Below are 23,990 nucleotides of genomic sequence, written 5' to 3'. Positions count from 1 at the left end.
ACTTTATTGTATATAAATAATATTATAATGTGGGTATACGGGTCCAATTTCTTAAGTTTGTTAAGAAGAACCTGTTATAGTCTAGGTATTTTTGAAGGTCAGAAAAGCTCCTCGTTAGAGTTCAATTCCCAAGCAACTGACCTAAACTAGATTCACCTACTTGACCATTCCATCTGAGAAGATCATGATCATCATTGAACGTCTTAAACAAAAGTATAAACAATTAGTTTCGCAATCTCATGTGCTAGTTGCCCCATTCTGTTCGCTCCTAACACATACCTGAATACTAAACCTTTGATGAACTCTTCATGTGAAGATAAAACTAGCTCGGTCCCTGTAAGAGAAGAGCGTGTAGTCTAAGTTTAAATTAAGACCAAGGGGTCTTTGTTTTGCAGGGTTTAATCTTGTCATTTGTCAAATATTTGCAACCTCAATTATTAAACAACTTTTAATTAAGGTGATATTCAAGGAATTCAAGATTAAAATTTGTTCATTTCCTCAGAAGAAAGCATTTTATTTAAAATGTTTAAAACGTCAAGTGACCACAAAAGAAAAACAATTTCAAAAAAGATGAGAAAACAACAAAACTCCTGATGGATGCCCCAATCAACTCGATCAGAATGCCTCATTACTCATTGAAAGTCAATGCCCCTGAATCGATCAGATCTTGGACCTTACGCTTCAATGCCCCACAGTTCTCAGTGGTGTGCCCTGAGCTCCCGATATGATAACTACATATGGCGTTAATATCATAGCCTTCAGGATATGGGGCCTCTCTAGGTTTGGACTGAACCAGAGTCACAAGATTCTTCTCAACTAGCGTTGGGAGAAACTCCTCATATGTCATTGGGATTAGACTTATGTTAGTCTTTTTATGGAAGACATTATGAGGTCTAATCCAAAATTAGTCAGGTAAGATTCCCTTTCGTTCCTTGGTTCTCTTTGAGTTTGTTTAGAAGTACTGGATGGTACAACTGCAGTGGTTGAGATCGTAACACCTTTGTTAGAGTTGTAGATGTTGATATTGTTGATCTCTCGCTCTTTGTTCTTCATGAGAGACTTCTCACTAGAGTCATTTCCCTCATTCTTTCCTTGTTTTATAGCTAGCTTGATCATCTCACCAGCCATAACTATATCTGAGAAACTTCCCGATGTGATTGCCACCAGGTGCCCAAAGTAAGGTGTCTTCATGGTTTATACAAACAGCTTCTTGGTTTTCTTTTCATCCAAAGGTGGATGAACTTGCACAGCCAAATCCCTCCATCGTTGTGTGTATTGTCGGAAACTTTCATTGTGCTTTTTCTTCAGGCTTTGTAGCATAACCCGGTCTGGTCTCATATCGTTAATATGCTTGTATTGCTCCAAGAAAGACTTGGCTAAGTCTTTCCATGTCTTAATATGAGTTCGGCTGAGCTGGTTGTACCACCAAATAGCTGAACCGGAGAGGATTTCCTGGAAACAGTGGATCAAGAGTTGGTCATTTCCCCCCATATCCCATCATTTTTCGATAGAACATAGTGATGTGGGTTGAGGGACAGTTGTTCCCATCGAACTTCTCGAACTACGGGACCTTAAACTTTGGTGGAAGCACCAAATCTGGAACTAGGCTCAGCTCCATTGCGTCCACTTCAGAATAATTATGGTCTCCTTGGACCATCTTCATCTGATCTTCCAGCATTCTGATATTCTCTGGCATCTTTTTTGCTTTGTCCTCTTCATCGAAATCCGGGATATTGTAATCATCCGGATGGTTGCCAGGACAGGTTGTGGAAGTTTGCCCCTTCGCAGCAGATGATGCTTTTACTTTGGTAGCAGAAGAGTTTTCTTGCGGTCCGGGTATGATCCCGGGTGAAATAACTACCTGCGGAGTCGGTGATATGGTTACCCCCTCAGACGCACCTACTACGGGTGCACTTTCTTGTTGTTATAAACTAGACAACTTAGCCACGATTTGGTCAACTAAGGACTCCTGGCTTCTCGTGATGGAATCCAGGGTACTCTTATTGTTCTGAGCCATTTTATCTTCTAGCTCTCTCTACAATTTTGTCATATTCTCTTCGATTTGAATGACTCTGGCCTCCATTCGCCTCTTTTTCAAGCGAGTGTTATGCGGATGAGGTGTGTCTAACGCTTGAGGTGGTGTATCCAGTATTTATTCCCTTTTATTGAAGCATTCTTCCGTTAGTTAATGTGAATGCAAAGAGAATAACAAAATGCAAAGTATGTCTAAACGCATGATGCGTGAAATATCCAAGGCATTGATCCAAAAAATGTGCTTGTTATTATGAATAACCCTTATTGGGGACAAAAATGTTTTATCTTTTAAGAGACAAAAATATCCTGACAGCTTCTGACAGTTTGACTAGTCTTCTGCCTTCGTCCGTCACCGATTGAATAATATGTCGTACCGCTCCGGCTTCTCTGGATGAACCATGCAAATGTTGAGTTACTTTTTGTATTGGCCCAAGAAGTCTCGAATGACTGCATCTCGGGTATTTATCTTTTGTTGAGTATGTTCCCAACGAATACGTCATTGGAGCCCTCAATTGATAAGAACTATGTGAAGTTTATTTGCATGTTTCTTGAATTCGTTAGTAATGGTTTCCAATTTTCAACTATCCATTGTTGTCTTTGAAGGGACTCCCAAGACAGTGACCTTTATCTTGCCCCTGCAACGTCTGTCAGTCAGTTCTTCCAAGATAGACCTTCAATGTGCTTAAGGTAGACCAGATTCATTCTGAGTCCTTTATAAAGTAGTATAGTGATATATTCTTCAATTGTGGGTGCCACACCTTATGAATGTGACACATAGTTGCCTTGTAGACTGTCCTCTGTATTTTCATCTCTTGTATTACAACCCCTTTGTCCATTAGTTCAGGTTATTTTGTGTATAACAAACACCTTTTTAGGGATTAATGACCTCTTGTTATGATGCAAATACTAATAAAATAAACATAAAGGCAAAAAGTTAGTGAATAAATAAACCCAAAAAGATGACAAAAGAAAGAAAGAAGAGTAGGAGGGGAAAAAACATCATGGTTAGGGTAAAAATGTCCTAGGTTTGAAATGGGGTTTTGGGGTAGGCTCTATTTCCCCATAGCCTCCCGGTTTAGGTTCTAAAAATGGTACCCGAGTTCTCCTTGACGGCGCCCCCTTGGGATTACCAGACCCTTAGTTCTAAGCCTATTATATGCTTGTGTGGACTAAGTTAAACTCGAGAGGACAAATTCCCTTATGCCCATACCGAGAATAAATTCACACGAAGGCATAAGGTATATGAATCCCTGAAGGTTACTTGCTAGGCCCATACGGTGAATAAATTCACACGAAGGTGTCGCTTTTACCCCCACTTAATATGGGTTTGGAGCTCGAGTTTAGAGCCTTAGATGAAAACTCTTTAAGGGCTGAAATCATGAGAAAACGGTTAGTACAACTATTTACTTGAAAAATATAATCAAAAGTAAGCAATAAGGATCAAAATGTTGCCTTAAAATTTAAACTTACCCTTTTCGTTAAAAAGACAACTGGAAATTACCTTAGCCTGACTCACTTACTTTGTCCCCAGCAGAGTCGCCAAGCTGTCAGAACCGTCTTTCGGTTGGGCCTGAAATTGAGCTTCGACTTAGGAAAATGGATTGGAGTCGCCACCGATCATTTATTTTAAAGCAAATAGGTCGACCGGATACCTTATTTCTTACCTGATCTGCGTCTTACCAGCGATGTGTCGGATTCGGGAGTCGATTACAATCAAAGAAGGGTTAGTACCCTTGAACTGCCCTTTCGGTACTGTGTAATTTCCAGTTTGTCTTAAATTAAGAAAGTTGTAAGTTTAACTTAAAAGGTAAAATAACGAGCCAAATTACTTACCTTTGACGAATTTGAAATTGTACCCTTAAAAAACCGAGAAATGTATTAACAGAAAAATGTAAAAAATAAAAATACAAATAAAGAGAGAAAAGTAAATAAATAAAATAGATAAAAAATAAAAAAAAAAAGGAAAGTAATAATAATGATAATATATACATAGAAAACAACTAAATAAAAATAAGAAGCTAATGCAAATAAATAAATGAATAAATAAAAGAAATAAAAGGGAGATGAAAGATACAAATAAAAGAAAAATAAAAAAGAACGTAAAAATGAGTAAATAAAATATAAAAGTAAAATAGAAAAGAAATAACAATAACAATAGAAATAATAAAATAGTAAAAGAGTATAAAAAGAAATAAGTAAAATATATATATACATAGATGAATAAAAAATAATAATATTAAAAATAATACTAATAATAGTTATAATAAAAATAAATAAAAATATAAATATAAAACAAATAGTAAATATGACCATGGCGGGATTAAATTGGAATGAAATCAACTTGGAGGGTCAAATCCATAAGAATATCAGCGTTGAAATTGCGAATTTGAAACTAAAATGAAAGTTTAAAAAATAGTGGGGACCAAATCAGGGGTTAACCCGATTTCTTTCAAAAACACAGGCTCGGGTCGGTCTTAACAAGTTACATATAACCCAAAACCCAGCAACACCTTTCTCCAAACTTTATATGCCTCCAATAGATCAAATCCAAAAATATAAAACACTCTGTAATGTTCATGTGTGTTCATCGAATGGATGAACACGCCGCCGTGTTTCCCAGAACACGACCTTTTGTTGCCTCATCGACCGCCATTGACCGGCGCCGACCGCAAAATCAAAAGATTTTTTTGCCATTCGAAATCCCCTCATCTCCTCATTTTGAAAATCAAAGTCGTTTCATAAAAACAATTAGCCTCGGGGGTAAATCTAAGATCTAAGGCTTCGAAAAGTACCTTGGTCATCAGCCTTTTTGAGTTTTTTCACAAATCTAGAGCAAACGGATGTAACATGCAAGCCAAGGAAACTGAAATCAAGGTAAAAATCTACCTATTATTTCACTTCGATTCGGTACAAAGCACTTCAAAATCTTGCTTGTATTTTTCGTGATTCGTATCAACTCTCTGTAAATCGTAGTATATTGTGTGTAGTGTGGTAAAACTCTCGTGATTCTCTCTGATATGTTCCCCCCATTTGTGTGTGATTTAAATAATATTTATATCCCAAAATGGCTATTTTTAGAGTTTAAATTGGAGTAAAACACTGATGGATTGCTCTCGTTTGTTTCTGTTGAAAACATTTTGATATTTCGATATAACAAATTAAGTTAAATGAATTTTAAGATTTTCCAAATGATTTTCTAAGTATATTCGATATAACTATTCAAATATCAAAACATTACTCCAAATCTTTTAAAGATCATTTTTAATCCTTACTGAAGTGTAAAATTAAGTTTTAATCTTAAAACAATTTCAAAATAATTTTACAAAGTATTTCGAATCATTTCAAAGCCAAAAATTCCAGATTGCTCAGAGGGAACAGATTCCCCCCCAAGGGGGTACCGATTCCCCCCTTAATGGTTTGGCTCCGAGAATTCCATTATGCTCGGAGGGAACCGATTCCCCCCCAGGGGTACCGATTCCCCCTTGTATAACGGTCGAAATATTTGAATTTTACACTTAGGGAACCTATTCCCCATAGGGGGTACCGATTCCCCCTATGCTCCAAGCTATTTTATTAATTGTTTTCATACTAAAACGGCTATATGATCTTCACTAATCATCCCCAACGTTCAGAAGTGATTCAAGGTGTATTTAAACAAGTTCTGAAGCCTTTGATCAACAAGAAATAATAGAGAAACAAGGGAGAAAGCATCAAACACCAAGTTTGTGCAAATCAAGCCAATTTTCCTTTCAATATTCATTTTGCTTTCAAAGAACACCATTTGTGCTCATTTGTAATTATTTGTGAGTGTTCTTTTCTTGTTCTAGAATTGTGCAAACATCTTACCTTGTGAGGTTTTCCTTTTAAGTTTGCAAATTTGTGTATTTCTCTTTGAAAAAGAGTGTGCTCAAGAATTTGGGGTATAATTCTTGAGGGAGCTATAAGGTTACTCTTTGTCCTCAAAAGAAAGAACAAATTAGTGAATTTGTTGGAAAATCCTTAGTGTGGATAGCTAAGGTAGTGGACGGAGACTTTGGTTGATAAAGTCGAACCACTCTAAATCGTTGTGCAATTACTTTCAATTTTCTGCAAAAGCTTCCACCAAAATTTTAATTGCCAATTCACCCCCTCTTGGCCGATTCCGTCAATCGATTAACTCAACAATTGGCATCAGAGCCTCACTCATTTGAAGGTTTAATCGCCTCTTGAGTCGATACGGGAAGAGTTAAATCGATAAAGATGGCGTCTACTTCCGGTTCATTATCCATGGAAGAATCCAGACCTATTGACGTGCCTCTACACTTCAATGGAACAAATTGTTGAGTTAATCGATCTATGGAATCGGCCAAGAGGGGGGTGAATTGGCAATTAAAAATTTCGTGGAAGCTTTTGCAGAAAATTTAAAGTAATTGCACAGCGATTTACAGTGGTTCGACTTTCTCAAACAAAGTCTACGTCCACTACCTTAGCTATCCACACTAAGGATTTTCCAATAAATTCACTAATTTGTTCTTTCTTTTGAGGCCAAAGAGATAACCTTACAAAATCCCTCAAGAGTATACCCCAACTCTTGAGAACACTCTTTTTCCCAAAGAGAAGATTACAAATTTGCAAACTTACAAGAAAACCTCACAAGGTAAGATGTTTGCACAATTCTAGAACAAAGAAAAGAACACTCAAGGATAAATACAATTGAGTACAAAAGTGTTCTTGAAAGCAAATGAATATTGGATGAAAAATAGGCTTGAAATACTCAAACTTGAGGTTTGATGCTTTCTCTTTGATTCTCTCTTGATTCTAGTTGATTGATGTTTCTTGTTGTTGATCAATGGCTCCAGAACTTGTTTAAATACCCCTTGAATCAATTATGAACGTTGGTGATAATTAGTGGGGATAATAGAGCCGTTTAAGTGTGAAAACAATTAATTTTTCTAGGTGGAGCGTCTCATGCATCGATGCATGATCAAGTATGCATCGGTGCATTCGTGTAAAATTCAAATATTTTGACCGTTGGAACACTTGATGCATCGGTGCACCAAGTGTGCATCGATGCATGAAATGCATTCGATGTTTGAGAAATAGCCTGATGCATCGATGCATGGCTTGTGCATCTATGCATCAAATGCATTCGATGTTTTGAAAAAATTCAGAGTGCATCGATGCATGGAGAGTGCATCGGTGCATGGAATGCATTTGATGTTCAATTAATTCATCGATGCATCGATGCATGGACTGATGCATCGGTGCATGCCTTTGAATAATTGATTTAAGGCTTGTTTTTGGTTCAAAATACTTTGTGAAAATTGTTTCAAAAATAGTTTAAGTACAAATCACAATTTTACACATTTAGTAAGGATTAGAATTGATCTTGAAAAACTTGGAGTAATAATTTGATATTCGGTTAATTGAATCGAATTTGTAAAATCATTTGTGAAATCTTAAAATTCATTTAACTTAATTTGTTATATCGAAATATCAAAAATGTTTTCAACAATCTCCCACTTTTTGATATAACAAAACATTTGAATAATTTTAAGATTTGTTTAAGAAATTATTTTTGAAATCGATTTTGAAAATCTTACTCCCCCTTACTATAGCACATCTTAAATTTTCTCCCCCTTTTTGTTAAATCAAAAAGACTCTATATAAACGTTTTAAACAAGAATTTTGAAAAACATTAGCCAATTGATTTATTAATAATAAGCTGCTAAGATCACAATCAAAAGAGAGATTAGCCATTAGTTTTCATAAACAATATTCATAATAAAATGTGAAATGGCATAATTGGTCATATATCTAATGATGCAAAATGAATAAAATTCAAACCAAATATATTAAAATTAAGTTCAAACATTCAAGCATCCAAACATCCAAACAAACATAAACATTCAAATCAAAAAGTTTAACAATCCAAGTTCTTAAAGTTTAAAACCAAATATCATCAAATAACGTTTAATCATCCATAGCAGAATCGGGAGGAGGAGGAGGATAATGAGCTCTAACTTCAAGAGTAAGAGCATCCATACGATCACACATCTCCCTCTGAAACTCATTAATCGTAGACTCCATGGAAGCAAAACGCAGATCAAACGACTCTAGAAAAGATTGGAAATAAGGTGGCGTTTGATCATCTTGCCGAGCTGGTACTTCCTCGTCAATATCTCTCATAAGCCTTTGAAGCTCTGGATCATTATCAGTGTCAGGAGCTGGAGGAGGAGGAGGAGCACGAGAAGAACTAGGAGCAGCTCGTGAAGAACTAGCTCCCGGGGTTTGCTTACCGGGTCGAAAAGACCATAGTCCGGTGTTCTCATCCAATTTCCAATCCGATTTCTTTAAGGATGTGATATTGATTGGGTTTTGGAGAGGAATAGGATTGTCAAGGGAGACATCTAGGTCGAGTTTGATAAACAAATTGCTTAGTAGACAACCATAAGGTAGGGTTTCTACATGCTTTGAGGGAATGATGTTTATGATATCGACAAGCGCGCTAAAGACAATATGTGGAAAATTGATTTTCTTTTTGTTCTTTATACAATGCATCCACCATAAGTCTGTAGTACGTAGTGTGGAGTACCAACCTGCGGATGGTCTAAACCACCAAGAGATCATTAAGTGAAGAAATCGATCGTGGTGAGACCTAAAGGTACTGACACTAGCATTAGGAAGATATGGATATTGCACATCTTCCTTCTCATTAAATAAACCCTCGTCATCTAAACCAAAATGAGATGCGATGGATTCAGAAGTAATAGTGATATATTGTCCTAAAAGATAGGATCTAATCGCTATAGTACCGCACTGAGTTGTGTTCTGAATACAAACCGCATTGGAATAAAAGATGCGGACAAGTTGGTGAAAGACGATGGGTTAAAGAGAAAATAGTTTATCAAACTTCCATCGACGAAGAATTGAGAGGTATTCAAATTCAAGTTTTATCATAGCTTGTAGAGAAGGAATACGCTCTTCCCTAATACGATAGGATTGGAAGTAGTTCATGTACCTAGAGTATAATTCATCCCTACGGTTTTCAGGCATGTTAAAACAAGTACTAATGAGGGATGAAGGAATATTGGATGGATTTTGAGGTCTAGGAGCGGGAGGACGGTTTTGGTGAGACCGACTCGAGGATGATCTAGGGCGTTTGGGATTAGACATGGTTAGGGAAATCGGAAAAGAAATATCACCTGCAATTTAAAAACACATGTATGCACAAAATTCAATCCCAAAACTCAAATGAGTCCTCAATAATTCAAGGTTATCTAACATAATCCTAATGGGCAAAGTTTTGAAAACTATTTAAAATAAATATCATAATGCGCATAGTTTTCATGAAAACAACACAATTGAATCAATAATTTTCGAATTTTTTTTTAAATTCGAAATTTCCAAATAATTTTGAAAAATTATGCATTTTTGATGATATTCGTTGTAGAAACAAGTTTAGAATCATCATATAGCCAATGCCCGATAATTATTTCAAACTAGAACTAATCTAAACTAGTCCTAAGTTCAAAAATTTAATGAAATAGAGTTTTTGTGAAAATACCTTGAAAAATTCGGATTGAGGGGAATGAGGAGATGTTTTGCGCGATTTAATGAGTGTAGCAGGTTTGTAGGATGAAAAACTTGAAGAATCCGATGTTTTCCCGAAGATTTTGAGCAAAAATAGAGATTTGAGGTAAGAGTGGGACGAACGGCCGTGAGTTTATGTTTTAGGTTTTGAGAAAAATGAAGAATATGAAGATTTTAAACCTAAAACCCGACGGATGCATCGGTGCATGGTCTTATGCATCGATGCATATTCAAGGATGCATCGATGCATTGTTAAATGCATCGGTGCATGAAGAACAAAAATGTCAAAAATCCGTTTTAAACACTTAAAATGCTAAATAATTTGGCTCTAATGGTAATGGCAACTCATATATCAAAAATTAATTATGTTCAATCAATCAAATTAATCTTCAAACTTTATTTGAACATAAAATTAATTTTTATTAAGAATCATAAACTCCCCCTAACTAATAGCAAGAATACAATTTATTATTATAAGCATTTTTTCAGTATTTATTAAAAGTGCTAAATTATTTTAAACACTAAGTGAAGATAGGTCAGTTAAACCTAATTCTCTTCTAAGTGTCCAAAATCTTTCTTTATCTAAGGGTTTTGTAAAAATATTCGCTAATTGGTGCAAAGTATCAACAAATTCTAGAACTACATCTTCCTTAGTGACATGGTCCCTAATGAAGTGATGTCTTATTTCAATATGCTTAGTTCTAGAGTGTTGGATGGGATTTTTAGTGAGACAAATAGCACTAATATTGTCTTACTTGATAGGAATGATACCTACTTCAATTCCATAATCAAAAAGTTGTTGTTTCATCCATAAAACTTGTGCACAACAACTACCGGCTGAAATGTATTACGCTTCAGTGGTAGATAATGCAACACAATTTTGTTTCTTTGAAAACCAAAAAATCAACATATTTCCAAGGAATTGACAAGTACCGGAGGTGCTTTTCCTATCTAATTTGCATCCTCCATAATCCGCATCAGAAAAGGCATGCAAGCTAAAGCTAGAGTCTCTAGGATACCAAAGTCCTAAACTAGGAGTGTCCTTAAGGTATCTAAAGATTCTCTTAACAGCTAGTAAATGTGATTCCTTAGGACATGATTGAAATCTAGCACATAAGCAAACACTAAACATAATGTCCGGTCTACTTGCAGTTAGATAAAGCAAAGAGCCAATCATTGACCTATATAATTTAACATCTACACATTTACCTCCTTCATCTAAGTCAAGCTTTGTTGAAGAGCTCATTGGAGTGTTATGAGGTTTCCCATTTTCCAGTCCAAACTTCTTGAGCATATCTTTGACGTACTTAGCTTGATTAATGAAGATGCCATCTTTTCTTTGCTTGATTTGGAGTCCCAAGAAAAATGAGAGCTCCCCCATCATGCTCATCTCAAACTCACTTTGCATTAGCTTAGAAAATTCTTGGCAAAGAACATCATTAGTAGAACCAAATATTATATCATCAACATAAATTTGAACTACTAATAAATCTTTACCTTTTCTCTTTAAAAACAATGTAGTGTCAACCTTTCCTTTTAAAAAACCTTTTTCAATTAAAAAATTTGACAACCTTTCATACCAAGCTCTAGGAGCTTGTTTTAAACCATAAAGAGCTTTTGTCAATTTTAAAACATGATCCAGAAAATTTGAATCTTCAAAACCTGGAGGTTGTTCCACGTACACTTCTTCTTTTATAAAACCATTTAAAAATGCACTTTTAACATCCATTTGATATAATTTAAATTCATTGAAACATGCAAATGCCAATAACATTCTAATTGCTTCCATCCTAGCTATGGGAGCGTATGTTTCATCATAGTCTATGCATTCTTCTTGAGTATAGCCTTGAGCAACAAGTCTAGCCTTGTTCCTCACTATATTACCACTTTCATCAAGTTTATTTCTAAAAACCCATCTAGTACCTACAGTAGATTTATTACTAGGCCTTTCAACTAATGTCCATACTTTACTTCTCTCAAATTGATTTAATTCTTCTTGCATAGCCATAATCCAATGTTCATCTTTTAATGCTTCTTTGATGTTCTTAGGCTCTATGCATGAAATAAATGCAACATAATTACAGATATTTCTAAGAGAAGATCGAGTAGTTACCCCTTTTGATGGATCACCTATAATTTCACCATCCTTGACATAGTTGTACTCTCTTGGAAAAGATACTTCCCTTTCTTCAATGGTTGGATTCTCGAGGGGATCATGAGTTTCCTCATCTTTTGTTTCTTCCTTTGATGATGATTCTCCAACGTCATGTCTAACGTCATTTGCTTGTACAATACCTACATCATCATTAACAGAAGAATCCTTCCTTGGAAGGGGATTATCATCGAAAACAACATGTATAGACTCTTCTACAACTAAATTTCTTTTATTAAATACACGATAAGCTTTAGAATTTAAGGAATAACCCAGAAAAATTCCTTCATCACTTTTAGCATCAAATTTGCCAAGATTTTCTTTACCGTTGTTTAAAACAAAACATTTACATCCAAAAGGATGAAAATAACTAATGTTAGGCTTTTTATTTTTGAGAATTTCATATGGAGTTTTCTTTAAAATTGGCCTAATCATTACTCGATTTACAACATAACAAGCGGTATTTGTGGCTTCCGCCCAAAAATATTTTGGCAAATTATTTTCACAAAGCATGGTTCTAGCCATTTCTTCTAAAGTTCAATTTTTCCTCTCAACAACTCCATTTTGTTGAGGGGTTCTAGGTGCTGAAAAATTATGGCTAATACCATTAGAATTACAAAACTCAATAAATCCAAGATTTTCAAATTCAGTTCCATGATCACTTCTAACACTAGTGATAGAGTAAACTTTTTCATTTTGGATTATTTTTGAAAATGTGATGAAATTTTCTAATGCTTCATCTTTAGTACTTAAGAATAGAACCCAAGTGTATCTAGAATAGTCATCTACCAAGACAAATGCATATTGTTTTCCTCCCAAGCTAGTAGTTCTAGTTGGCCCAAAAAGATCTAAATGGATCAATTGTAATACTCTACTAGTTGATACATCATTAATAGATTTAAAAGAAACTCGTTTTTGTTTTCCTTTAGCACAAGCATCACAGATTTTATCATTATCAGATTTAAGCTTAGGCAACCCTCTTACTAAGTCTCCTTGAATTAACCGTTGCAAAACACTCATACTAGCATGACCTAGTCTCCTATGCCATAACCAACTATCATGCTCATCCTTAGCAACTAGGCATAAATTAGTCATATCAATAGAATCTAAATGCACCATGTAAATGTTTCCTATTCTATGACCAACAAGCATAATCCGATTAGATGCAATGTCAATGACTTTACAACCATTAATTTCAAATAAGACATTGAATACTTTATCGCATAATTGACTAATACTCAATAGATTATGCTTTAATCCATTCACATATAAAACATTCTTAATTTGTATGGAAGAGGTATTACCTATTGTACCAATACCTTCAATGTGACCTTTTGAATTGTCTCCAAAAGTCACTTCTCCTCCATTTTTGGCGTTAAGCTCAATGAACCGGCTTTTGTCCCCGGTCATATGTCTTGAGCATCCACTATCAAGGTACCATGAGTTTGAATTTGTTTCCCATGCCTTGTAGCAATGCTCCTTTCCCTACAAACATAGATTAATTTTTTATTTTTGGTACCCAAATTCTTTTGGGTCCATATTCATTAGTTTCCAAAATCCTAGTCCCCTTAGGTATCCATTTGTGTAGGATATTTTTATCTTTAGTAGTAATGAGTTCTTTAGGAACCCACATACTTCTAATGATTTTTCCATTAGAGGTTCTTTGGGGACCTCTATGATTGTAGTTTCTAAAACTTTTTCTAACAAAGTTGGATTTTGAATTTCCACCTTTTTCAAAATGTTTTGTTCCAACTTTATCAAAAGATGTTTTAAGATCATCAATTTTCTTTTGATGATCATCATTGATCTTTGAAAGTAAATTTTGCAAATCTAAATTTTTCTTTTCAAACTCTTCTAGTTTGATTTGCAAGTCTTTGATTTTACTTTCAACATCGTTGTTGGTTTTGGATATGAGTTTGTTTTCATTTTTCAATTTTGAAACATCATTTTTATATTTTAAAAACAATTTCTCATAATCCGAAGCCAACCCATTGTACTCCTCAAATAACTCATCATAAGATAAATCATCAAAATCGGATGAGTTAGAGGTTACCTTAGAATCTTCCCCGAATGCCATCAAGCACAAGTTTGCTACTTCTTGTTCCTCTTCATCGGAACCTTCTTCATCGCTCCATGTAGCCACATGAGCCTTGTGCTTATTCTTTGATTGACCTTTTTTCTTCAATTATGGGCAATCATATTTGACATGCCCCGGCTTTTTACATTCATAGCAAATGATTGGGTCCTTCTCTTTTGGTTCATTTTTGAGGCCTTCGTTTCGTTTGAATTTTCTTCCTTGGTAAGGTCTCATCATTTTTCTAAACCGTTTAGCAAACAATGTCATTTCCTCGTCATCATCATCATTATTAGAATCACTCTCATCTTTTGTGGATTTGAGAGCAACTCCAATATTTTTCTTCTTCTCCTTTTCCTTTGGTGTCTCTTCAACTTTATCAAGGTCCACCTCATCTTCGAGCATCATCTCATGAGTGAGGAGTGAACCGATAAGTTCTTCAAGAGTTAAGGACGTTAGGTCCTTAGACTCGATGATTGCCGTCTTCTTTGATTGCCATGATTTTGGGAGGGAGTAGACTAACTTCCTCACAAGCTTTTCATTTGAGATGATCTCTCCATATGATTTGAGACCATTGACAATCGTTGAAAATCTATCCATCATAGCTTTGATGTCTTCATTTGGTTTCATCCTGAAATTTTCATAGCTATGCGTTAGAATACTAATTTTTGATTTCTTTACCTCATATGTACCTTCATGTGTGACTTGAAGCTTGTCCCATATTTCTTTGGCGGTTGTACACGATGAAACTCTTCCGTATTCATTTGGTCCAAGAGCACAAAAAATAATATGGATGGCTTTGGAGTTGAGCTGGAACATTCTTGTCTCTCCTTCACTCCACAACCTTGGATGAGTGATAGGCTTGATGTATCCTTCTTCTACGGCATTCCATGCTCCCATGTCACTTGCTTGAATGAAGTACATCATTCTATTCTTCCAATAGGCGTAATTAGCTCCATTGAAGAAAGGAGGCTTGTTGACGGGCATCGAATCAAGACCGGAGTCATAATTTGAAGTGGATGCCAATGATGACTTGGTAATCGATGTAACTCTTCCCGAATCGACTCAAGAGGTGATTAAACCTTCAAATGAGTGAGGCTCTGATACCAATTGTTGAGTTAATCGATCTACGGAATCGGCCAAGAGGGGGGTGAATTGGCAATTAAAAATTTCGTGGAAGCTTTTGCAGAAAATTTAAAGTAATTGCACAGCGATTTACAGTGGTTCGACTTTCTCAAACAAAGTCTACGTCCACTACCTTAGCTATCCACACTAAGGATTTTCCAACAAATTCACTAATTTGTTCTTTCTTTTGAGTCCAAAGAGATAACCTTACAAAATCCCTCAAGAGTATACCCCAACTCTTGAGAACACTCTTTTTCCCAAAGAGAAGATTACAAATTTGCAAACTTACAAGAAAACCTCACAAGGTAAGATGTTTGCACAATTCTAGAACAAAGAAAAGAACACTCAAGGATAAATACAATTGAGTACAAAAGTGTTCTTGAAAGCAAATGAATATTGGATGAAAAATAGGCTTGAAATACTCAAACTTGAGGTTTGATGCTTTCTCTTTGATTCTCTCTTGATTCTAGTTGATTGATGTTTCTTGTTGTTGATCAATGGCTCCAGAACTTGTTTAAATACCCCTTTAATCAATTATGAACGTTGGTGATAATTAGTGGGGATAATAGAGCCGTTTAAGTGTGAAAACAATTAATTTTTCTAGGTGGAGCGTCTCATGCATCGATGCATGATCAAGTATGCATCGGTGCATTCGTGTAAAATTCAAATATTTTGACCGTTGGAACACTTGATGCATCGGTGCACCAAGTGTGCATCGATGCATGAAATGCATTCGATGTTTGAGAAATAGCCTGATGCATCGATGCATGGCTTGTGCATCGATGCATCAAATGCATTCGATGTTTTGAAAAAATTCAGAGTGCATCGATATATGGAGAGTGCATCGGTGCATGGAATGCATTTGATGTTCAATTAATTCATCGATGCATCGATGCATGGACTGATGCATCGGTGCATGCCTTTGAATAATTGATTTAAGGCTTGTTTTTGGTTCAAAATACTTTGTGAAAATTGTTTCAAAAATAGTTTAAGTACAAATCATAATTTTACACATTTAGTAAGGATTAGAATTGATCTTGAAAAACTTGGAGTAATAATTTGATATTCGGTTAATTGAATCGAATTTGTAAAAGCATTTGTGAAATCTTAAAATTCATTTAACTTAATTTGTTATATCGAAATATCAAAAATGTTTTCAACACAAATTATCGTCATTGGAAGAGGTGTATGATGATATTCATCAAAGCATTTGATATGGAAGCTTGGATGATAATCAAGAAAGGATATTCCTCTCCTACTAATAAGGCAAAGAAGTGGAGTGTTCAAGAACAGAAGGAAGCTCAACAAAATTCAAAGGCTATGCACATGTTGTGTTGTGCAATTGATCCTAATGTATATAAAGGAGTTTCTTCTTGTTCAAGCGCCAAGGAAATGTGGGATAAGCTTGAGGAGATCTATAGAGACAATGAAGAAGAAGAACAAATAAAAGTGATGTCTCTATTATCTCTCACAGAGCCAAAGGTATCTTCTAACGCAAATATATCAAATTCAAAATCTTTTAATGACTTACAAGATGCTTATGATAAATTATTTTCGGAGTTTGAGACCATGAACTCCAAATACAATAAATTGATTTCTAAATTTATTGCTAAAAATGATATTCTTTTGAAAGCTAAAACAGACTTGGAAAATCAAAATGAAATGTTGAGAAAGGAGTTAGAGCTTTCAAAAATAAAATCTGAAAACTTTGAAAAAGAAATTTTCAAATTAAACAAACTTCTTCTAGAAATGAAAATGGATTTTGAATATCAAAATGAAATCTTGAAGAAGGATTTAGAACTCTCAAAAATGAAATTTGAAAGTATTGAAAAAGAAAATTTCAATTTGAAAGATAAGCTTGAATGTTTAACAAGAGAAAAAAAGATCATTCTAAATAATTCATCTAGTTCAATAATGACAATATGTTCACATTGTCATTATCATGGTCATAAGGAACATACTTGTCCTTTAAAGAAAGGAAAACGATTTAAAATTAGACAAGTATGGGTTCCAAAAGGAACAAGAGGCATTGAAACTAATGTTCAAGGATCCAAAGCAATTTGGATACCAAAATCTACTTAAATGTCTCTTGTAGGTGTGTGAGAGAAATGGTGATAAATATGATGGTATTCAAGATGCTCTAGCCACACATAAAAAGGGAATGAGTAATCTCTAAACTTAATATTTTTATTATTTGGTTGCTCATTTAGTTTATGCATGCATGAGGTTTTAAAATGTTAAATTATGTTTTATCTCATGTATGTTAAAAAAAATATTGTATGATGAACATGGTAATTTTTCGTAATGTTTTATAAACTCTAGTTCATCATATTTTTTTGGTCAAAATTGTTTTTAAAATGTAATTGATATCTCTTTAATAATTGATATCGATTTTTCAAGAACTTTGGTTTTGCAAAATTTTGACTTGAAATATTTCTTAATGTTTATGCATAGATTTTTGTTTAATTATTATAAAGTTTTAATGCATAACATTTTCAAAAACTTTATGCATGTGCTCTTAATCTCTATAATCAACATTGCATAATGTTTTATATGTGAATGGGTTAAAAGCATAATCCTTTGAAAAATAAATTTTGATAAAAGATACAAAGTTTTATTTTAAATGATTGCAAAATTGATTAACATTGCATCTATTTTCGATTATGCTTGTTGGTCATAAAATAGGGATATATATAAATGATGCATTTAGATTTTATTGATATGACTATTTTGTGTCTAGTTGCTAGGGATGAGCATGATAATTTGTTATGGCATAGGAGACTAGGACATGCTAGTATGAGTGTTTTGCAACGGTTAGTTCAAGGAGAATTGGTTCGAGGGCAGCCTAAACTAAAATTTGATAATGATAAAATCTGTGATGCTTGTGCTAAAGGAAAACAAAAGCGAGTTTCTTTTAAATCCATTAATGATGTGTCAACTAGTAGAGTATTACAATTTATCCATATAGATCTTTTTGGACCAACTAGGACTACTAGCTTGGGTGGAAAACAATATGCATTTGTCTTGGTAGATGACTATTCTAGATATACTTGGGTTCTATTTTTAAGTACTAAATATGAAGCATTAGAACAATTCATCACGTTTTCAAAAGTAATCCAAAATGAAAAAGGTTACTCTATAACTAGTGTTAGGAGTGATCATGGAACTGAATTTGAAAATCTTGGATTTACTGAATTTTGTAACTCTAACGGTATTAGCCATAATTTTTCAGCACCTAGAACCCCTCAACAAAATGGAGTTGTTGAGAGGAAAAATCGAACTTTAGAAGAAATGGCTAGAACCATGCTTTGTGAAAATAATTTGCCAAAATATTTTTGGGCGGAAGCCACAAATACCGCTTGTTATGTTGTAAATCGAGTAATGATTAGGCCAATTTTAAAGAAAACTCCATATGAAATTTTCAAAAATAAAAAGCCTAACATTAGTTATTTTCATCCTTTTGGATGTAAATGTTTTGTTTTAAACAACGGTAAAGAAAACCTTGGCAAATTTGATGCTAAAAGTGATGAAGGAATCTTTCTGGGTTATTCCTTAAATTAAATTCTAAAGCTTATCGTGTATTTAAAAAAAGAACTTTAGTTGTAGAAGAGTCTATACATGTTGTTTTCGATGATAATCCCCTTCCGAGGAAGGATTCTTGTGTGAATGATGATGTAGGTGTTATAAATACAAATGACGTTAGACATGACGTTGGAGAACCATCATCAAAGGATGAAACGAAAAATGAGGAAACTCATGATCCTCTTGAGAATCCAACCATTGAAGAAAGGGAAGTATCTTATCCAAGAGAGTACAACTATGTCAAGGATGATGAAATTATAGGTGATCCATCCAAAGGGGTAACAACTCGATCTTCTCTTAGAAATATTTGTAATTATGTTGCATTTATCTCATGCATAGAGCCTAAGAATATTAAAGAAGCATTAAATGATGAACATTGGATTATTGCTATGCAATAAGAGTTAAATCAATTTGAGAGAAGTAAAGTATAAACATTAGTTGAAAGGCCTAGTAATAAATCTACTGTAGGTACTAGATGGGTATTTAGGAATAAGCTTGATGAGAGTGGTAATATAGTGAGAAACAAGGCTAGACTTGTTGCTCAAGGGTATACTCAAGAAGAGGGCATAGACTATAATGAAATATATGCTCCCGTAGCTAGGATGGAAGCAATTAGAATGTTATTAGCATTTGCATGTTTTCATGAATTTAAATTATATCAAATGGATGTTAAAAGTGCATTTTTAAATGGTTTTATAAAGGAAGAAGTGTATGTGGAACAACCTCTAGGTTTTGAAGATTCAAAATTTCCGGACCATGTTCTTAAATTGATAAAAGCTCTTTATGGTTTAAAAAAAGCTCCTAGAGCTTGGTATGAAAGATTGTCAAATTTTTTAATTGAAAAAGGTTTTTCAAAAGGGAAGGTTAACACTACATTGTTTTTAAAGCATAAAGGTAAAGATTTATTAGTAGTTCAAATTTATGTTGATGATATAATATTTGGTTCTACTAATGATGTTCTTTACCAAGAATTTTCTAAGCTAATGCAAAGTGAGTTTGAGATGAGCATGATGGGGGAGCTCTCATTTTTCTTGGGACTCCAAATCAAGCAAAGAAAAGATGGCATCTTCATAAATTAAGCTAAGTACGTCAAAGATATGCTCAAGAAGTTTGGACTGGAAAATGGGAAACCTTATGACACTCCAATGAGCTCTTCAACAAAGCTTGACTTAGATGAAGGAGGTAAATGTGTAGATGTCAAATTATATAGGTCAATGATTGGCTCTTTGCTTTATCTAACTGCAAGTAGACCGGACATTATGTTTAGTGTTTGCTTATGTGCTAGATTTCAATCATGTCCTAAGGAATCACATTTACTAGCTGTTAAGAGAATCTTCAGATACCTTAAGGCTAGTTTAGGACTTTGGTATCCTAAAGACTCTAGCTTTAGCTTGCATGCTTTTTCTGATGCAGATTATGGAGGATGCAAATTAGATAGGAAAATCACCTCCGGTACTTGCCAATTCCTTGGAAATATGCTAATTTCTTGGTTTTCAAAGAAACAAAATTGTGTTGCATTATCTACTACTGAAGCCGAATACATTTCAGCTGGTAGTTGCTGTGCACAAGTTTTATGGATGAAACAACAACTTTTTGATTATGGAATTGAAGTAGGTACCATTCCTATCAAGTGTGACAATACTAGTGCTATTTGTCTCACTAAAAATCCCATCCAACACTCTAGAACTAAGCACATTGAAATAAGACATCACTTCATTAGAGACCATGTCACTAAAGAAGATGTAGTTCTAGAATTTGTTGATACTTTGCACCAATTAGCGGATATCTTTACAAAACCCTTAGACAAGGAAAGATTTTGGACACTTAGGAGAGAATTAGGTTTGACCAACCTATCTTCACTTAGTGTTTAAAATAATTTTGGCACTTATAAGAATAAATAAAATGCTTATAATAGTAATTTTTTATTGCATTCATTGATATTAGTTAGGGGGAGTTTATGATTCTTGATGAAAAATTAATTTTATGTTCAAATATCGTTTAAAGATTAATTTAATTGTTTGAACATGATTAATTTTCAATATATGAGTTGCCAATACCACTAGAGGAAATTAATTTAGCATTTTGGGTGTTTAAAATCGGATTTTAGCATTTTGGTGCAGAGGGAATTGATCCCCCCATGAGGGAACCGATTCCCCCTTTGAAGGGGAACCGATTCCCCCCACAGGGGAATCGATACCCCCCTGGGGTTCTGGATATACACGGGCAGAACCCTTCAAAACTTCAAACTCTCTTCTTTTCTCTTCCTTGCCGCCTATCACTCCTCTACTCTCTCAAATCTCCATTTTTGCCTCAAATCAACGTTCTTAATCGGAATTCACTTCAAATATCATCTTCTACACCTGTTGGAATCATCAAAAACGTGCAAACTTCATCTAATCTCACTCAAATCCGAAATCCTTCAAGGTTACCCATTCTATTCTGATTTCCTAAACCATGTCCAATCCTAAACGTGTTAGGTCATCATCTAGTCGCTCACACCGTCAACCAAATCCACCTCTAAATCCTCAAAATCCAATTCCTAATCCTAATCCCATTGATCCTAATTTAATTATCCAAAATTCGTGCTTCAATCATCTTGGTCCTAGAAATCATCGTTTTTGGTATTATCAATATTTCGACTCTTACAAAATCCGGGAAGAACGTATTCCTTCTCGTCAAGCTATGTTAGCTATTAATTTTAAATATCTTCCTCTTTTACAAGAGTGGAAATTTGATAAACTCTTTGACCTTGAACCCATCGTTTACCATCAACTTGTTCGTATTTTCTATTCTAATGCCGTTTGTGTTAAAAACCAAACTGAAACCGAAACCATAGGAATTCGTTCCTACCTCCTAGGACAATTCTTATATATTGACTCGGCTTACACAGCCAATACATTCAGATTAGATAATGATGGTATTTCAAATGAAAAATAGGTTTTAGGATCTCGTTATAAAAGAAGAGATAGTGCAAGTGTCTTAGACCTTCATGAACGTTTTCTTCATCTAATGATTTCTTGGTGGTTTCGACCATCCAGAGGTCGTTATTCTACTCTTAGAGCCTTAGATCTTTGGTGGTTACATTGTTTCGAAAACAATATTAAAATTAACCTACCTCAGATTATTTTTTCTGAAATTGTTGAAACCGTAAATCTTGTTCCTAACAAGAAACTCTGTTCATCTCTTATTTACGGTTGTATTTTGAGTAATCTATTTTCCAAAGCTGGGCTTAGAGTCGGTCTAGATGCCGCTTTTCCCCATAAGAAACAAATTAATCTTCTTTCCTTAATGAGAGCGAGATGGATTAAGGATAAGGAAACCGGTGAATGGGTTCGATCTTCTGCAAATACTCCGAGAGCTAGTTCTTCACAAGCTCCACCCGAAGCTGACGAAGATCTCGAGCTTGAGCAATTAATGCGAGACATCGATGAAGCCGAAGATGAGCCTGAGCAGCCCGATGAGCAAGCACAACAAACGCATTGAATGCCTCCATATTTTCAATCCTTTATGGAGACATTCAATTTCCGATATGCTACCATGGGTTCGCGCTTTACTTCTATAGAGTCCCATTTATCCACAATGAGAGCTCAACAATTAAAATTCTTCGGGATATGCGTGCAAACAATGAAGCAACCAATGCGCGTATTAATGACCTTACTCACGAAATGGCCGCTATGCGGGCTCGTTTTCCTCCTCCTGATCCGGATATGTGATTCTGTGCTTAAATTTAAAACTTTGAACTAAACGATTATTGCTTCAACTTTTTGGATTGTTTGATTTTTGTGACTTTGGATTTGTTTGTTTGAATTTAAATATTTTCTTTTGATGGTTTAGTTAAATTTATTGCATCATTTACATCATTATAGCAATATGACCAATTTTGCCATTTCACATTAACTATGAATATTGATTATGAAACTAATGGCTAACGTTTCTCTTGCTTGTGATCTTAGCAGCTTAAAATATAATCAATTGGCTAAATGATTTCAAAACCTTGTTTAATTCTTTAAAATGTCTTTTTGATTTAACAAAAAGGGGGAGAAGTGTGTTAAATGTTTTTTTTAAATGATAAATGGGAGAAGTGTTAAAGTAAGGGGAGTAATTTCAAAACTTGATTTCAAAATCTTAAAATTACTAAAATGTTTTGTTATATCAAAAAGGGGGAGATTGTTGAAAACATTTTGATATAACAAATTAAGTTAAATGAATTTTAAGATTTTCCAAATGATTTTCTAAGTATATTCGATATAACTATTCGAATATCAAAACATTACTCCAAATCTTTTAAAGATCATTTTTAATCCTTACTCAAGTGTAAAATTAAGTTTTAATCTTAAAACAATTTCAAAATAATTTTACAAAGTATTTCGAATCATTTCAAAGCCAAAAATTCCAGATTGCTCAGAGGAAACCGATTCCCCCCCAAGGGGGTACCGATTCCCCCCTGAATGGTTTGGCTCCGAGAATTCTAGTATGCTCGGAGGGAACCGATTCCACCCCAGGGGGTACCGATTCCCCCCTTGTATAACGGTCGAAATATTTGAATTTTACACTTAGGGAACTGATTCCTCATAGGGGGTACTGATTCCCCCCATGCTCCAAGCTGTTTTATTAATTGTTTTCACACTAAAACGGCTATATGATCTTCACTAATCATCCCCAACGTTCAGAAGTGATTCAAGGTGTATTTAAACAAGTTCTGAAGCCTTTGATCAACAAGAAATAATAGAGAAACAAGAGAGAAAGCATCAAACACCAAGTTTGTGCAAATCAAGCCAATTTTCCTTTCAATATTCATTTTGCTTTCAAAGAACACCATTTGTTCTCATTTGTAATTATTTGTGAGTGTTCTTTTCTTGTTCTAGAATTGTGCAAACATCTTACCTTGTGAGGTTTTCCTTGTATGTTTGCAAATTTGTGTATTTCTCTTTGAAAAAGAGTGTGCTCAAGAATTTGGGGTATAATTCTTGAGGGAGCTGTAAGGTTACTCTTTGTCCTCAAAAGAATGAACAAATTAGTGAATTTGTTGGAAAATCCTTAGTGTGGATAGCTAAGGTAGTGGACGCAGACTTTGGTTGATAAAGTCGAACCACTCTAAATCGCTGTGCAATTACTTTCAATTTTCTGCAAAAGCTTCCACCAAAATTTTAATTGCCAATTCACCCCCCTCTTGGTCGATTCCGTCAATCGATTAACTCAACAGTTTCTTTGCGTGGCCGAGAGTCCTAGTTGTTGGAGGCGAGACGTGCAGCGATGGGAGTCTTGCCGTGAAACTCGGTGTTGACTGCGTGAGGGAACCCCGATTACAGCACTGGGGTAAAGGCTTGCTAGGTTTTTCTAGAAACCCTAGGTGATCGTGTGTTGCTGTTGGATTTGGGTCTTGACTGGGCCACACGTGACTTTACTTTGGACTGCATGCAATGGATCTGTACGAAATAAGAAATAAAATAA

General features: G+C 34.7%; 1 protein-coding gene across 1 annotated transcript in view; it reads left to right on the top strand.

Annotated features, from left to right (window-relative positions):
- The window catches only part of LOC120214576 (calcium-dependent protein kinase 20-like), a 47,384-nt gene that overhangs the window by 5,224 nt on the left and 18,170 nt on the right, over positions 1 to 23,990 (top strand). The window contains exon 2 of the mRNA XM_039212442.1: positions 317 to 330. Coding sequence (XP_039068373.1) covers positions 317 to 330 — 14 coding nt within the window. The remainder of the gene's footprint in view (positions 1 to 316; positions 331 to 23,990) is intronic.

This window comes from Hibiscus syriacus, unplaced genomic scaffold, assembly GCF_006381635.1.
Source record: "Hibiscus syriacus cultivar Baekdansim isolate YM2019G1 unplaced genomic scaffold, ASM638163v2 tig00110065_pilon, whole genome shotgun sequence".
NCBI classification, from domain to species: Eukaryota; Viridiplantae; Streptophyta; class Magnoliopsida; order Malvales; family Malvaceae; genus Hibiscus; species Hibiscus syriacus.
The sequence above is the reverse complement of the archived record's forward strand: the minus strand, read 5'-3'. Positions and strand labels throughout refer to the sequence as shown.